At 32.7% G+C, this 16848-nt stretch overlaps 1 protein-coding gene across 1 annotated transcript; it reads right to left on the bottom strand.

The window, feature by feature from the left end:
* Positions 1-1340: 1340 nt before the first annotated feature.
* On the bottom strand, positions 1341-16615 carry LOC133171865 (ankyrin repeat domain-containing protein SOWAHB-like). The gene is made up of 7 exons (XM_061306655.1): positions 16493-16615; positions 15249-15316; positions 10770-11009; positions 3158-3301; positions 2103-2162; positions 1777-1878; positions 1341-1406 (listed from the first exon to the last, which is right to left on the bottom strand). The coding sequence occupies exons 1-7, from the start codon at positions 16572-16574 to the stop codon at positions 1341-1343; spliced, it is 762 nt and encodes a 253-aa protein (XP_061162639.1). The 5' UTR covers positions 16575-16615.
* Between the last annotated feature and the right edge of the window lie 233 nt (positions 16616-16848).

The raw sequence follows: 16848 nt of genomic DNA, 5'->3' as shown, positions 1-16848 counted from the left end.
ATTGCATACTTTTATTTCAGAGGGGTGGGTGGGGGATGCTTATTCTTTTAAAAAAAAAATTTCTCTTTCCCTTTTTCCATTGATTCCTATAGTGAAAAACACAAGTTTTACCAACCTTAAAGATTTATCTCTCTTTGTTTTCCCAAAAATTATATTTTGAGGGGAAAAAAACCATTTATTAATATTCATGTAAAGTGAAAAATCATTTAAATATCTCAACTTTTGAAAATTGACTTAGAAGTAGGTGGCGGACAATATCATTTGCAGTTCTTTGATTGATTGATTGATTGTATGTTGATTTACGTCCCGTTCGAGAATTTTTCGCTCATATAGAGACTTCACCATAATACCGGTGAAGGGCTTCAAATTTTGTCCTTTACTCGGCACTCGGGGCCATTGAGCAATGAGGGTTCTTTATCGTGCCAACGCCTACCGTGACACGGGGCCTCGGTTTTTAAGGTCTCATCCGAAGGACCCGCAACTTTTACTTCAAAGTGCCGAGCGCTTGGCAAAGGAACAGTTGCTACCTATTTTTTTTATCGACTTAGGTCAGTCGCGGCCGTGATTCGAACACACGACCTTCCAATCACGGAGCGAGCGCTCTACCGACTGAGCTACCATGACGGTGCAGTTCTTTGAAATTCAAAGTAAAAATACTTTGATTTACTATAACAAAAACTTCGATTTACTATAGTAAAAACTGTGATAATATAGTTAACTATAGTAAACTATAATTTCAGTATTTTATTTTTGTTATGATACATACAACAATGGAAACTGAAAACTGTATTTTTTGCAACATCTTTAAATTTACAACTGTAAGTCACTGAGATCCAAACATTTTTCGGATGTGAAGTTCAGTGTTTTAAGAGTAATTGGTTACCTGACTAAACAGTTTTTGCCAAACAAAGTTTTTCATAAAACAAACACTCTAAATTGGGGACATCAAGGACATTTCTCAAAATAATTTAATAAGAATTGTATTTTTAAAATTATAGTACAATTAATGAAATGTTTCACTTGCCAATTCAATTCTTAATAGACCAGTAACAAAATTAAAAAAAATATATAATTACTTACATACTATGTTCCGGATGTTCCATTCAGATGGTGAAAAATATGAAAAAGAAAGAAAAATTGAAGTTTTATTAAGCATTTTCCAATTTCGCTGCTTTTTTGCTTTAGAGAAATAAAATTCTATCAGTTACAAAAATGTAACAGATTTTATTTATACATAAATGACATACTTACGCCCTGGATAACATAATATGAAAATAAAAATAGAAAAAAATATCAATGCAAAACAGACTTCAGTGTAAATAAATTGTCATTTTATTGAACTAAAAGAACTCACTATTTTTCATTGGGTTATTTTGAAAAAAAGAAATACTTACACTCGTGAATTCCTGGAAAATAAATACACACTGACCATGATAAAACTACTTCAAATGACTTTTTCGGTGAACATAAATACATATTGACCATAATGAAACAACTTTAAATGACTTTTCCAGTGAAAATGAATACATATTGACCATGATAAGGCTACTTCAAATGGCTTTCAATGAATATAAAATATGTATGTATCTTCAGGTAAAGTAGATTCAGATTTGTTTCTTTCAACACCCCAGTATCTTAGGGCTTATGAATACTGTACATATTGACAATGATAAAACTACAGTGACTTCAATGACTTTTCAGCAAACATACTTTAAAGTAAATAATGATTTACAAGCCTTAGTCTTAAAAATTTATATTTTGTCAATAATTACCGACCTTCACATTAACTAAGGTTGGATTTTTGGTCAACATTCTGTGAATTGGATGGTACTCTGACGTAGAGCTGACGACAATCCATTCTTTTTCCTCAGAATCCAACTATAAAAAAAGATTCCAATAATGAAAAGGAGTTCGTGATTTTGTTTTATTTGAATGCATTTCTCACTTCCATTCTTTTAAACTAACCACTAATTTTTAAAGTTTATTTATTAACTTAATAATAAGCTTTAAGCTTGATTATGAAGAATGATTCTATTTAAGTCAGTTTTTTTCAGATAATTTAATTTGAGTCTTTTTTTCAATGATGTATTTCTTGGACCTACCGAAACATAACAGCTTCCAGAAGAATTTGATTCATCATCCGGATCACCTTTTTCATTTGGCTGAAACACAGATTTTAAACAATTCATATCCCCGCAAATCTGTATTATCTCATTTTTTGCAGTGTAAAGCCATAAGGTAAAAGTCTTTCACTTAAAATGAAGTATGTTTCGACTCGATTGAAGTGAACATTTAAGAAATAAAAGACGCGCAGTTCCCTTTAGAAAAAAAAAAAACTAGTACTGTAAACCAACTATTATTCGCTTCATCTTTTATTTGCGATTCGTCAGTTTGAAATCAATCTGCGGAGATTAATTTTCGAGGCTGAGAAAACATTCTCTATAAAACAAAGCAAATTAAATGGTTCGCAGCGATTATATTCGCGAGTTAAAGTAGGTAGCGAAACTCGCGGATATTTTTCGCAAGCGAATAAAAGTTGGTTTACAGAATATTAACATGTTCTCCAAATATCTCTAAACATGAAATGCCAAGTTTAGCCATTTAAAGCATAAAGCATTAAATAGATAAATAATGATTATACATCAAGCATACATTTATAAATGCGTACTAAGTCGAGTTATTGGTTTGTGCTGCAATTTCTTGCTCTAACAGCATATCGTAACAAAAAGAACTTTAATTAAATATGAAAATTATGCATTTAAATGGTTATTCATTAACTAATTAACTATTTAGAATTCAAGTCACCTAATATTTTTTTTTAAAAATCCAAATCGAGGAAAGGATGGAAAATTTGCGGTTTGCAGACATGGTTCATATCCTAATCATAATTAAAAGAAGAGATTTTACACGCAAGTGAATATTAGTATTAAAAAAATACCAAAAAATAAAAATTTAGTGTAAGATATATGCATGTATTTAGTCGGAATTATATTTGGAAAATGATGAACGTGTATAGACATGCATTTTAAAAAAAAGGGAAATGAAACTAATCTATAAAATCAACCAATATTTACTTCACCACATCCATAATGAGTTTTTATTTATCAAAGTGCAACAAAAAACATGAGAGGAGGAATCTGTAAGGTAATTTTATTACACTTTGCTGTCCCTTTACTCTTTGACCTTCTGTCATTTTCTGCAGTTCACTTTCTGACTCCATTCGATTTAGGTGATGTGCTCGTTCTTTGACGCTTACAATGGAGGCATTCACGTCATCCTCTGACGTCACTGGTCCCGAATTCTGGAAATGTGCCAATGTTAGCTTGTAGGTGAGGAGCAAAGCGATACATGACAATGCAGACTGAGCTACCATAATGATAATGCTACATGATTGAAGTGTCTCTTAATATGTCTACATATACATGTATAGTATAAGCAATACTGCTAAATCATAAGTGCTTGATGCAAACCCCAAGCAATTTATCGTGATAACACTAATGCTGAAATCTTTATTTATCGACATCAGTACAAAACTGCCAAATATTTAGCAACAAAAATCATAGAAGTAGAAAATGGTATCATGGTAGATAATTCACTCTTTAGGTCTACATACTAGTACTCACAAGAATGGTTTCAACTAGATCGATCGATGCACTAGGATTTTTTTTAAAAATGTAATCTTGACGAACACAAATATTTTCTATTTCACCTTTTACTTGTGTAGAGTCTAAGAAAATGTTTCCTACAGGGGGGCAGATCTAGATGGGTGGGTCGAGGGGTAGGTTGGTTCCAGCCCCCCCTCCCCCCCCCCAAAAAAAAACCCGGATCCGCCCCTGTCCTGTGATTCCTTTCATACAAATTTGTTAACGCCAGTTTTGTATCAAATTTTCTGAAAGGACTGTAAAATTCCTGGGTAAATAAAGCTTGGAATGGGGATGTACATGTCCTTAAACATCATTTATTGTAAAATGCAACTTGATATGTCTACTATAACATATGAATTAGAGATCTTTTTGGTAAAATGACAAATGAAATGTAGTACAAATTTACACTCACATTGATAATTGACGTCTGAACATGCCCTAGTGATAAAGGAGGTTGAGGGAGTTTTAAATAGTATCAAGTGATGAAAAAATTCTTGTGTTTCTTTTTAGGAAACTTTAACAAAAATGTAGTTTTATGTAGTGTTTCCTCAAAATTTGATTCAGATGACCCAGCATCATAAATCGCACAAAAGTCCTTCCATTATTAGAATTCATAAATTATACAGGGAATAAGAAAATAAAGTTCAAAACTACGTTGCGTGTGTCCTTAAGGTCTAGTCCAAAAGACAAGTAACCCTCATTTCTAATGCCGTGCATTTTGCGAGGGAATAGTCACTACCTATGTTAAACATCTTAGGTCTGACATGGCGTCGGGATCGAGAATCGAACCCGGACCTCCGATCATGTAGGTTGCACAACAGTATTAAATTTTGCTATATATTCTTACCAAAAATGCGCAACTTTGAGTAGAAGGTATTAATTGAAAACAAACTTTTGAGAAGTTTCCTTTTCAGATCTTGTAAAACAATTCTTTATAAAGATTTTAGTACCAAAAAATACATAGCCATCCAGCAAGGCACGCAAGTTTGTCTCGCTCGAAGTCGAGCAGGTGCTTGAAAATCAAGTCCAGGACCTAATCACTCCCCACTCAAATACAGTATATAGAAAATTCAGCACGCCCTAAATTTTAATGAATCTAGTCAATATAGGAAGTTTACATATTGCTTTTCATCTCATAAAAAAATTCAGCTCCAGTCTCGTGTTAAAATGCCCGAATCGGAAGGGAAGATTCAGGAATTATTTTGCGTCAGCCATGATTTGACGTGAACCTCAAGTGAAATACTGTTACGACACCTGCAATAAGAGTGAAAATTTTTGCTTGCCAGTATAATGCTATTTTCCCGATCTGTAATGAATATTCAATGTAATAAAGCAAGTTTCATAAGAATCCGTCTCAAGGTAGGAAAAATATTGGCGACACTCGGTGACAGGGGTGTTCGCGGTGAACACGGATTTCTAAAAATATGGCAAAAGTTGAACTGTATGTAATGATCTTGCGCGTTGAACTTTTGTTGTTTTTTCGTCTCAGATTTTTAATTAATGCATACTGATTCACATAAGGATTAAAAATTATTTAAAATATGTTTGCTTTTTATAACAGGGCGAAAGAAGTAGTCTTTGTCATAAGGAAGGGGGGTGGGGTTAAAAAGAGCATTGAAATAATACATATTATTGAAATATCATGGCGTTTTCTGCTTAATTACGATTGTTTTGCCTAAATAATTCTTTTTACAAACTAGATTTCTTTATCTGTTACCACTGTGTTCCAAATTAACGGATATTTACACATATTCAGAATTTTTATTTTGCTCCGGGTTTAGTCTAAATTCTTTAAATTGATAGATTTTGAAATTGTTTATGAGTAAATAATGTTAACGAGTGTGATGGCAAGGTATTTGTTAAAGTGTCCTCTAATTTTCATGCATTTCTCTCAATCCGATACATCGAAATCAGGCCCTTGTGTGGTCAAGATAAATTATTTTAGAGGAAATCTGGACTAATTTTCTATGCTCCATTAAACGCGAACGAACAGCAATGACGGTCAAAAAATGCCATTATTTCTCATTTTCCGTCTAAACTCACGAAATTAAACCTTAAATTATAGACTACAATATTTCGAAGTATAAAATCTGCTTTTACTGCAGGTTGCACAACAGTATTAAATTTTGCTATATATTCTTACCAAAAATGCGCAACTTTGAGTAGATGGTATTAATTGAAAACAAACTTTTGAGAAGTTTCCTTTTCAGATCTTGTAAAACAATTCTTTATAAAGATTTTAGTACCAAAAAATACATAGCCATCCAGCAAGGCACGCAAGTTTGTCTCGCTCGAAGTCGAGCAGGTGCTTGAAAATCAAGTCCAGGACCTAATCACTCCCCACTCAAATACAGTATATAGAAAATTCAGCACGCCCTAAATTTTAATGAATCTAGTCAATATAGGAAGTTTACATATTGCTTTTCATCTCATAAAAAAATTCAGCTCCAGTCTCGTGTTAAAATGCCCGAATCGGAAGGGAAGATTCAGGAATTATTTTGCGTCAGCCATGATTTGACGTGAACCTCAAGTGAAATACTGTTACGACACCTGTACCGAGGCCCCAACCATCGGTTACCACTACCAGTACGTTTCTCTCAAGTTTTGAATTGAAATATTACTATTAACAATTACTTGTACGTACAATAAACACATGAACATTTTTTTCGGCCGCAGCATAACGATAGTACATGTACATAACGTACAACACATGCTGACAAATGAAATGGAATACTAGTACCTTATGCCTTTCAGAATCATTCCGCGACACTCATGCATTATGCTGGCGAAAATTAGTTTTTTTTTCATAATATTGCAAATCAGTGAGTATTTAAAAAACTCTATTAGCATTTCCTGGTTGTGTTCTTTAAAGTCCTTAAAGGATCTGCTCAGAAAAGTTGCTCAGAATGACCCAACATGTATCTTCACGTTAGAAGTAGATTTACGATTTAGAAGAAAACAAAAGAATCCTATTACAAATCTTAACGAGGTTCGCTCCTGAGCTTTTGAGCAGATTTTTATCTTAACCTATATTTAACAAATTCTGCATAATGTTTTAATTCTTATAATAAATTTGGATTCTACAATGCCAATTAAACTATATTTAGTTAAAACTGCATTATTAAATTCCATACCAAAAGCATTAAGTGAGGAACTATATTGGCGGAAGGTTTTTTTTTTTTGGAAGAAAATGATCATTTTTTTCTCTTTCGAAGTATTTAAAGTTTGTTAAGTTTGGATTCAAATTTTTACATGCAGTCTGCACACAGAGTTATTTTCTGCAGTGAACTGTTTTATACTGATCCTAAATTATATAATAAATAAACTGATATGAATTCTATCATCATATTTGATAAATATAGCAAATATTTTGTGAAAATCAAGAAAAAAACAGTCCTAATTTAAGCTTAAAATTAGCACTTTTTTAGTAATATCTAAAAATTAACATCACAGACCCCAACTTTTAATTTTCTTTTTTGAATATATAAGATACTTTTAACCATTCTTCTTAAATTCAGTAAATTGTCATTACTTTCAAATGATTTTTTAGCTTTTTAAATTCTTAATGCCAGAAAAATGAAAATTTTTGAGTGCAAAAAGGTCAAATCGATATCATTGAACATGCGGAGTAATTTGAAATATTTTTCGTTGTTAGAAATTTTAATATGTCTATTCAAGATGAAATAAGACTGTGTTTGTTCCCATAATTTATTTGAATAAAAAATATTGGAGGAAAAACATTAAAAATTGGTTTATGTGTAAGACGTATTTACAGTGCAAAAAGGTCAAACTAAATGCTCTGTAGTGCAAAAGAAGCGCATTGATCCCCATTTTTTGTTTTGATTTTTAATTAAGCTATGTGTATAAATTCTAAAAATATACTTGATAAAAAATTCTCATTACTTTTGATAGCAGGATCCAACCTCCTTAACTGAAGTACACATGTAATGTACTTATAGTAAACTTTATTGGGGTTTTTGAAAATAATTATGCTTAATGTTGCAAAACGCGTGATGGGTGCTTAAATGGAAACTACATCGAAAAAAGACCTATGGATGGCATCTTACAGTTAAGATTGAAATTGCGTTTTACAGTAAACTTGGAGGAAGATTGTCATGTATTATCTAGTTATTTAAAAATAGAAATTTAAAGATGAATGAAAATATCATGAAATATTAAAGTTAAATTGTCTAGTTCAAATAAATACTATATCACAATTTATGATGCTGATAATCCCCTCCCCTTTCAGATTTCAGACTAGTGACAGGTAACCTTTGGAGCAGGTAACTTTGCTGCCTTGCCATCACAACTTCGCTTGAAGTTCTTTGGCATCCTCGGTTCTTCGCATTAGGAAGTATTACTTAGTGTAAATGAAAGCACTTCAGCATCTGAATCAGTTATTTCGTTTTTGATATGTATGTGGGTATATTTTTGTATTTTAGTATTATTTACTGTGATACTTCAGGAAAAAAAGATAAGTCACTCTACAAATTGCTAAAAATATATATAAGCATTATAATATAGTCACGAAAAATGCAGGGGGTTAATTACTGACTAAAACATTTCACAAAACTTTTATATACGTTCAACTTTCATTTTAAAATTTTGTATCTCATGCTAAAATATTCAACAGTGGATATAATAAGTTTATCATGTCAACAATGCAAAGAGGTATTGATCAAAGGCAACATGTGTGAAGTGCAAGGTACCTCTGCTTTTTTAAAGCATCTTGTTTCGTATTTAAATATAGACCATCTAAAATGCTAATTTAAAAGGATTTGAATTTAAGAGAAAGAAAGAAGTAAGGTTGGGATTTCTGGGACAGGAATTACCGACTCTCCATACACTAAAGTTTAGACTAAAAACAGAATGGATCTGCCTTGTTAGAGCACAATAAAAGCATGCATCTCATAAAGTTATCAACAGATGTACCACATCTGCAAAGTTGGCTTGGATACCCTTTTGATAACCTGGAGAGATGTTTTGTTTAACATATTGCTTCTACAGATATATTGACAGCCAGTACAGTTTGACAAACAGACACAGTAATTCCTATACACCCTCCTACAATTTTGATTGAAAGGAAGGCTGGTTAAAGATTTGAAAATACCACAACTGAAAATATTACGGAATTACTGACCCCTGATATTTTTTTCATTAATCCCATTTACCTTTAGCAGTTTAGGTTAGTGTGGCTCAAAAAGATTGAATACATCAGAGTGTTTCTAAAGGGGAAGTGTGTAGGGTTCAAGGTATTTTTCTTGCAAATAAAATTAATACTGACATCCCCCACCCTTTTTAATTCTCTAATATGTAACTTTCAGAGAATATTGCTCATTCTCAAATGAACATAAAATGATCGATGAGGTTGTGAAGGAACAACGTGGGGGACAAAATGGTAAGCTTGAGTGTCTGAGTCTGCAGATGTCCTTTTGCAAGAGAGGCATTCCTGGTCTGCTTCATTTCCCTCTAACCTTAATGTACCTGTGGAGTGTTCACACTTGTTGTGGCATGAACATGCACATGCACAAAAACTGGTATTGAAAAAAAAGATCTCTACTTGACTGAAACAAACATCGAGCCACTCTTAATACCATAATATTACGGTCTACTTAAAAACCATCAGGGAAGTGCCAGGGACAAACAATTTTGATTAATTGTAAACATAATTCAAGTTATCCGATAATTTCATAAAAAATTAAAACTACACAGAATGAAAATCACTCTGTTGTTAGCCTGAAATCATTTTATGCCTGTTCTCTGTAACCTTGTTTGGCTGTAACAATAAGGGTTAAAACGAAGTGAGTTGATAACATAATCAATTCTGGTGATGTTGTTAGGCCTTCTAGGAAGACATGATCACACACCAAACACGTCAAGGTTTTATCCTTGTTTATTGCTCACATAGATTTGAGACATCTAGTTGCTTATTAATATCACATTAAACTGTCCATTGTAGATTATAACAAAACAGCACACTGTTTAAATTAGCCTAGAAAGCAGTTATGTTTTGAAATTCTTCAGAGTTATAGGGGTTGATAACGGTGTTGTTGAGAAAAGAATAATGAATATCTATTTTGTGAAGGACCATTTTGTGATCAATGCCCATGCAAAATACAAATTAATCTACCTTGGCCTGGACATGATGAACATAGATGGCAAAAACACTGACAGATGGACTAGTTTTGCAGAATATATCTTATATATATTGTAAATCACTTTTTTATCTGTGAAAACTTTATTTTTGCATAATTAAGCAAGTTGGTTACTATGCTTGTGAAAATTTCATTCTTGCCTATATTTTTATTAGTATAGATTATATAAAACAATAACCAGAATTCATGAAAATTTTGTCTCACTATGAATACCTAGTACTTATCTTCCTAAAATAAGGTGTCACAAAAATTTGGTGATCTACAATACCATCCTAATTATGCTGGCATGATTAGGGAATAATTACTCTCTGTTAAGAATTATAATTCTGATCCACTTAGTGGTGCAACTAGCAGTTTACTTTCCATGCTGAAATCATGTTTCAAAAGAGATGTGTTAAAGATCCATAAAAAGAAATTTTGGTGTAACATTCCTCCTTAAACTTTCACACAATATTATGTTCAATGTGCACTGTGACTTGTATGTAGTCTGATAGGTAATATGGGTATTCCAGTAACTGCTAATCAAGAAAAATTAACTTCAGCAAATCACTTGATAATTTCAGTTAAAATCCATAACCTTTGTTTTACCTTACGTATGAAAACAAAAGATTCTCATTATAGAAACACTACATGTAATTGAATACCTGTATATAACAATATCTGAATATTCTAATTAGCCAAACACTTTTACCATTCTAGCATCAGTAAAGTGAAGCTTATATAATATTGATTGTGAATTTCTTGTATAATATAAAAATAATCATCAGCACTTTGAGTTTTCGGAATTTTTTTATGCATATATATAAACAATTTAGTTTGGTAATTCTATAATTAGGCAGTGTATCATGCATCCAAGTGATCTGTCTTTTTGGCCACATCAATTATAAATTAATGCACTCAAACAATTCACAAAATGTACGTCAAGTATTATAAAGCACAAAAAGGAAAAAAAAAGTAAATTAATGCTTACTGTTGAGGCAGCTGAAGAAACAGATGATGCTGTGGATAAATGGTTAGAATTTGGAATTTCTGATCCCTGATCAGTGCTGGAACTGCTACTGCTGACACTCTGGGATTTAGGAACACTATCCGTCTCCTGAATTCGTGAGTCTCCTGATGACCCTGACCTCCCCGATTCTTGCCTTGAAGAATCTGCACTGACATTTTCTAGTCTGAATTTCTTTTTCAATACAAGAATTTTTTCTCCTCTCTGAAAATATAACCATGTGTACAAAGAATTTATCATTATTTTGCAGTTTGCTTTGCAAACAACAGAATGTAAAAAAGTAAATTTTATAAAAGCAAGTTTAATATTTACTGATTTTCTTTTTCAAGTTCTTAAAATACAAAGTATACAATGCATGTATATCTATGTGTGGTTCAAGCAGAGTTTTCTTTTTTTCTTTTGGGGAGAGGAGGGGGAGGGTGTGTCAAGTTATTCTGACGGCTAGATAGGTACAATACAGAAACTTATTACAGTCATTTTCTTGATCGCATATGTGTTTGCATTTCATCACAAATGTTAATTCCATTAAATTCATTTTTTGTTTTGAAGAGAGAAGGTAGAAGAAAAGGGGGGGGGGGGGGGGATAATATTAACTGTTAGAAATATACAGTACATGTACTTTAAATCCTATTGGTTTATATGTATAATAAACTAGTTAATTCAGACAAAAAAATATATTTAAACATAGGCCATATATATGTCAAAAGAACAGAAAATTTAATGTCATTGTTGTATACAGTATATAAAATTATAAAAATGACCAAAAACTCAGTTATTTGAATAAATCCTTGGATGACAGGATGTTCTCTCTCTCCCTCCAGACTAACACCCCTTTTATGGCAGAAAGGGGGAGATCATATATGCATGTCTAAGATTCCTATGACTATCAATACCAAATAAGCAGCATGATTTTAATACATGATAGTACCCCCCACCCCCAAGTTATTTTATCTTTTGCTTTTGTATTCTATCTAATTCCTTTTCTTTTGTTCCAGTTGCTGGGAGGGGGGGGGGGGGCAATCCCTCAAAACCTTTCAACCAGTTTAGACCTATAGTGCTTAACTGTGAAATCCTCAGTATCACATCTGTGCCTATAATATTAAATCCTGTCTAGCTATGCCCTGCGTGTGTTTATATGAGATGACTGACCAGCTTTGAAGCCTATTTCAAGTAGTTTTTTGAAAGGATTCGAGTAAATTTATCTACATGTAAATAATGATAATTTACAACTTATTTAAATAAGGTACTTTTTTGGAACTGAGGCCACTTTGAAAGTTTCTTACTTTTTTTTTTTTTTTTTGGAAAACACTTTAGCAGATTTGTCGCAGTAATGTTAAAGTGAAATAGAAGATTTAGAAACAAAGAATCTGGGGGGATAAAATGAGCCATGTGCCCATGCCTATTTTTCGGCTATGCAAGAACATTTATTGGAAAAAATCTCTCAATTGTTCGAATTTACTTAAGCATTTTAACGTTTACCGTACTTTTCAAAATGATATTTATATTCTAAACAAGCTATACAGTTGACTTTCATTTACTGTCACAAATGTCTAACATGGGTAAGGACTTCTATTAATTAATCTGCATATTGAGTGTTTACACTTATTGTGGAGATATTATAAAATTGTTAACATCATATATAGTGATAATGGTGATCTAGAAGCGCTTTTATTTAAAATAAATAAAAACGGGAATAAAAGTATTCAAATATCTATTATAATTTTTATCAGGCATTTTAAATAATTTACCGTAAATAAGTTCATTACTACATGTATATATTTTATTTCTAGTGAAAAATATGTTATTCCTATATAGACATTTTTTATAAAGTAAAACAAAATTAAAACCAAAAAAAAAAATATATATCAAACAAGAGGCCCATGGGCCACAACGCTCACCTGAGTTACTTTTGCCCTGCTGTTCTTCACAAAACCTCCCCTTTGTAATATTTATTGCGGCCCCGCCCTACCACTGGGGGCTATGATTTGAACAATTTAGAATCAACAATACCCAAGGATGCTTCCACATAAGTTTCAGCTTTTCTGGCTCAGTGGTTCTTAAGAAGAAGATTTTCAAAGATTTTGCCTATATATTTCAATGTAAAACTTTGATTCCCTATTGTGGCCCCGCCCTACCCCCAGGGACTATGATTTGAACAATTTAGAATCTTCACTACCCAAGGATGCTTCCACATAAGTTTCAGCTTTTCTGGCCCAGTGGTTCTTAAAAAGAAGATTTTCAAAGATTTTGCCTATATATTTCAATGTAAAACTTTGATTCCCTATTGTGGCCCCCAGGGGCCATGATTTGAACACACTACCCCAGGATGCTTCCACATAAGTTTCAGCTTTTCTGGCCCAGTGGTTCTTAAGAAGAAGATTTTCAAAGATTTTGCCTATATATTTCAATGTAGAACTTTGATTCCCTATTGTGGCCCCACCCTACCCCCAGGGGCTAGGATTTGAACAATTTAGAATCTTCACTACCCAAGGAAGCTTCCACATAAGTTTCAGCTTTTCTGGCTCAGTGGTTCTTAAGAAGAAGATTTTCAAAGATTTTGCCTATATATTTCAATGTAAAACTTTGATTCCCTATTGTGGCCCCGCCCTACCCCCAGGGGCTATGATTTGAACAATTTAGAATCTTCACTACCCAAGGATGCTTCCACATAAGCTTCAGCTTTTCTAGCCCAGTGGTTCTTAAGAAGAAGATTTTCAAAGATTTTGCCTATATATTTCAATGTAAAACTTTGATTCCCTATTGTGGCCCCGCCCTACCCCCGGGGGCCATGATTTGAACAATTTAAAATCTACACTACCCCAGGATGCTTCCACATAAGTTTCAGCTTTTCTGGCCCAGTGGTTCTTGAGAAGAAGATTTTTAAAGATTTTTCCTATATATTTCTATGTAAAACATTGATTCCACATTGTGGCCCCGCCCTACCCCCGGGGGTCATGATTTGAACAATTTAGAATCTACACTACCCCAGGATGCTTCCATATAAGTTTCAGCTTTACTGGCCCTGTGGTTCTTGAGAAGAAGATTTTTTAATGACCCCACCCTATTTTTGTCTTCTCTTGATTATCTCCCCTTGTGAGGGGACTTGGCCCTTCATTTTAACAATTTAAATTCCCCTTCACCCAAGGATGCTTTGTACCAAGTTTGGTCAAAATTGGCCCTGTGGTTCTTGAGAAGAAGTCAAAAATGTGAAAAGTTTACAGACGGACGGACAGACAGACAGACAGACGGACAGACGGACAGACGGACGGACGGACGACGGACAAAATGTGATCAGAAAAGCTCACTTGAGCCTTCGGCTCAGGTGAGCTAAAAATCAGAGCATGACTCGAACACTTTCCTCAATAAACATCCCTTTAAAGAGCTTCTCGCTAACCACTAGACCACGGTGTCACACTTACATGTCTATTTAAATACCATACAGTTCTCTATATTAGCAAGCGTTTTTGGACTTAGAATTTTTTAAGACCACGGTGAAAAGTTAAGTACGTTAACTTAATTTTTTATGTAGAGTGGGTCTTCATACCAAATTTTTGCAAGTGTAAAAAGCAACATCTTTCCATTGCCTTTCATTAATCGTTCTCAAAAAAATGGTACGATGACCCACTCTATTTAAAAAATGTAGTTATATCATCCAATTTATGTCAGTTTCTGTGAAAATTGAGCGTGATGCCATTTTGTTTTGTTAATCAGAATCATTTTCGCTGTTACAGTATTCAGGTTTTGTCATATTTGTATGCAAATGGTAATAAGCATTACATTAATTCAACAAAAAGTGAACTTTTTGTAAAATGAATTTATTGATTTTTTATGGATCGTCATGTAGGCATATGGCTCGGCTTATCCCCCCAGTTTCTTTTATGAAATTAAAGAATCCTTTATAACATGCACATGTATGTAGTCTTTTACAATGTAAAAAATACTGAATAACAAATGTAACCATGCTGAAGGCCATGAAGAATATCAGGAACTGAAATTTGGCATGGCTGAAATGCTCCTAAGAAGTTGCATTTATCTCTATATATACATCTTTAGAACTAATTTAAGTGAAAAGGTGGAAAAAATTGGACTAGAACACGAGACAGAAAGGAAATCATTATAAAAGATTTGTTTATACACTCGTAGTCCTTGAGTCTATTTTTTTTTTAATTTCATGAAGCACTCTAGAAAATACTAAATTTCTGGCTTTCACACACATCAGCAAACAGGAAATTCAGTGATGATAAACACAGAGTGTGTAGGCTATATAACAAGTGATACATATACAATAATATATGTACATGTATTTGAATTGAATAAATTTTGACTCCTAGGGATTACAGCTGCACTCCCTTCACAACATGATTGGCCTTGAAAAATTTTAGTTTTCAGCATAGGAATTCAAATAAAGTTTGATAAATAACACAGGTCGTACTGTTTATTTACCTCATCAGTTTTTATTCCAGCTAAGGTATTCACAAATTCTTTGAACTTCTCTCTGTTAAACTTTTGAGCTGCAAAAGAGAAATATCTTTACGAAAATAAATTCTCTGGCAGGTTATTATTAGGGCTGTGTCAATATATCCATACGTACCAATATTCAAGAATGCAAAGTATCTAAAAAATAACTAACTTCCTATATGTATAGAGCAAGTAGTTTTTCTTTTAATTCTGTGAAAAAGTTGGGAATTTCAATCACCGAAAATTATATTTAACTGTTTTGAATTAAAACTGATCAATAATGATATAAACATTAAGAAGATAGCACATCTTAAATGATCATAACAAATAACATAGACAACTGTATTTTAACACATTGGTTTTACAGTCGTTAGAATAGGAATTTGGAGTGTGATTTGTAATATCAGTCAAATAAAAACTTTGAAATGGGTTATAAACATGATAAAACACTCAGTTTTTTATAAATTTTATGCAATGAATGATTTAATACAAGACTTTTTTGATACACTTGTTAAAGAATCCAACACATGCATGTATATTGCATATCAATTTATGAAATATTGTATCATATCTGTCATTTTTTTTTTTTGGCTCAATACAAAGCCCTAGTTATTATTTATTGAGTCAAAAGGATTCCAAATGTAATAGGACAGGAGAAAAAGCACTTGGCAAGACCAGAACTTGATTCAGATCCACCTGAAAGTCATTAATGGTCAGGAATTAGAAGACCTGTTGAATGAACCAGCCATAATTACTAGATGCACTGTGACAGTGAGTTGTTATATTAATCCAACTTGCATTGCATCTGTCATTCTGAATAATTTTGTTTATATTCATCATGTTTTTTAACCTAGAAAGTTTTCAATTTTTTGTATTCGCCATTACTTTACACAAAAAAGATTGAATGTAACATCATTATTATCTATATCGACCAGGCTGTCCCAAGTAAAAGATTGTTGAATCAATAGACGAACATAGAATGATAGAATAAACAGAGCTGTATAGTCAATCAATTACAGTATATAACATTATAAGCAAATATGTACTATAACAGAGGAAGTTTATCATACAAAGTATATTCATATACGGAAATATTACATGCATATATTTATTGTATTTACGAGCACAGTAAACAGGTAAATGCACATATTATCAGAACAACAGAACAATGTAGAAAGTAAATAAACACAAGTTCATAAACAAAAGAAATGTGTTAAATTACAACTCACTTTTGTCATCAGGATCATTCAAATAACTCTTGAAGTGTGTTACCAGTTCATGGTTAGTTACTCTACAGTCATTATCAATCATAAATTTCTTGACAGCTTCCAAACAAAACCCGGAAGCTGCCATTTTTTCTATTGAAAGTGAAAGTATACTAAAAGAATAGTATGATATCGTCAAGCTGGACATTTCCGGATTATCCCAACACTTGGAAGAAGTGCTGATATTGAGTTCATTTACCTATCTTTCTTTCCTTTTTTTCTAAAATTATTTCAATTTGTGTAATTTCTCCCATTTCCCCAAACCAGATCACGAGACAGTCGGTGTCATTTATAAGATACATGTACATTGTACATGTACT

Source organism: Saccostrea echinata, unplaced genomic scaffold, assembly GCF_033153115.1.
Source record: "Saccostrea echinata isolate AGI-Se365-2 ecotype Australia unplaced genomic scaffold, CSIRO_AGI_Sech_v1 ptg000054l, whole genome shotgun sequence".
Taxonomy (NCBI): Eukaryota; Metazoa; Mollusca; class Bivalvia; order Ostreida; family Ostreidae; genus Saccostrea; species Saccostrea echinata.
This window is presented reverse-complemented; position numbering and strand designations above follow the sequence as displayed.

Bases quoted from the DNA above. Each gene is read 5' to 3' on its own strand.
- LOC133171865 (XM_061306655.1), bottom strand. From the start codon at position 16,574: ATGATTGATAATGACTGTAGAGTAACTAACCATGAACTGGTAACACAC. The intron at 3,302-10,769 runs GTAAGCATTAAT...GCACATTTCCAG, and splicing joins TTTCTTCAGCTGCCTCAACA to AATTCGGGACCAGTGACGTC. The intron at 1,407-1,776 runs GTCGGTAATTAT...TTTATTTTCCAG, and splicing joins CAACCTTAGTTAATGTGAAG to GAATTCACGAGTGTAAGTAT.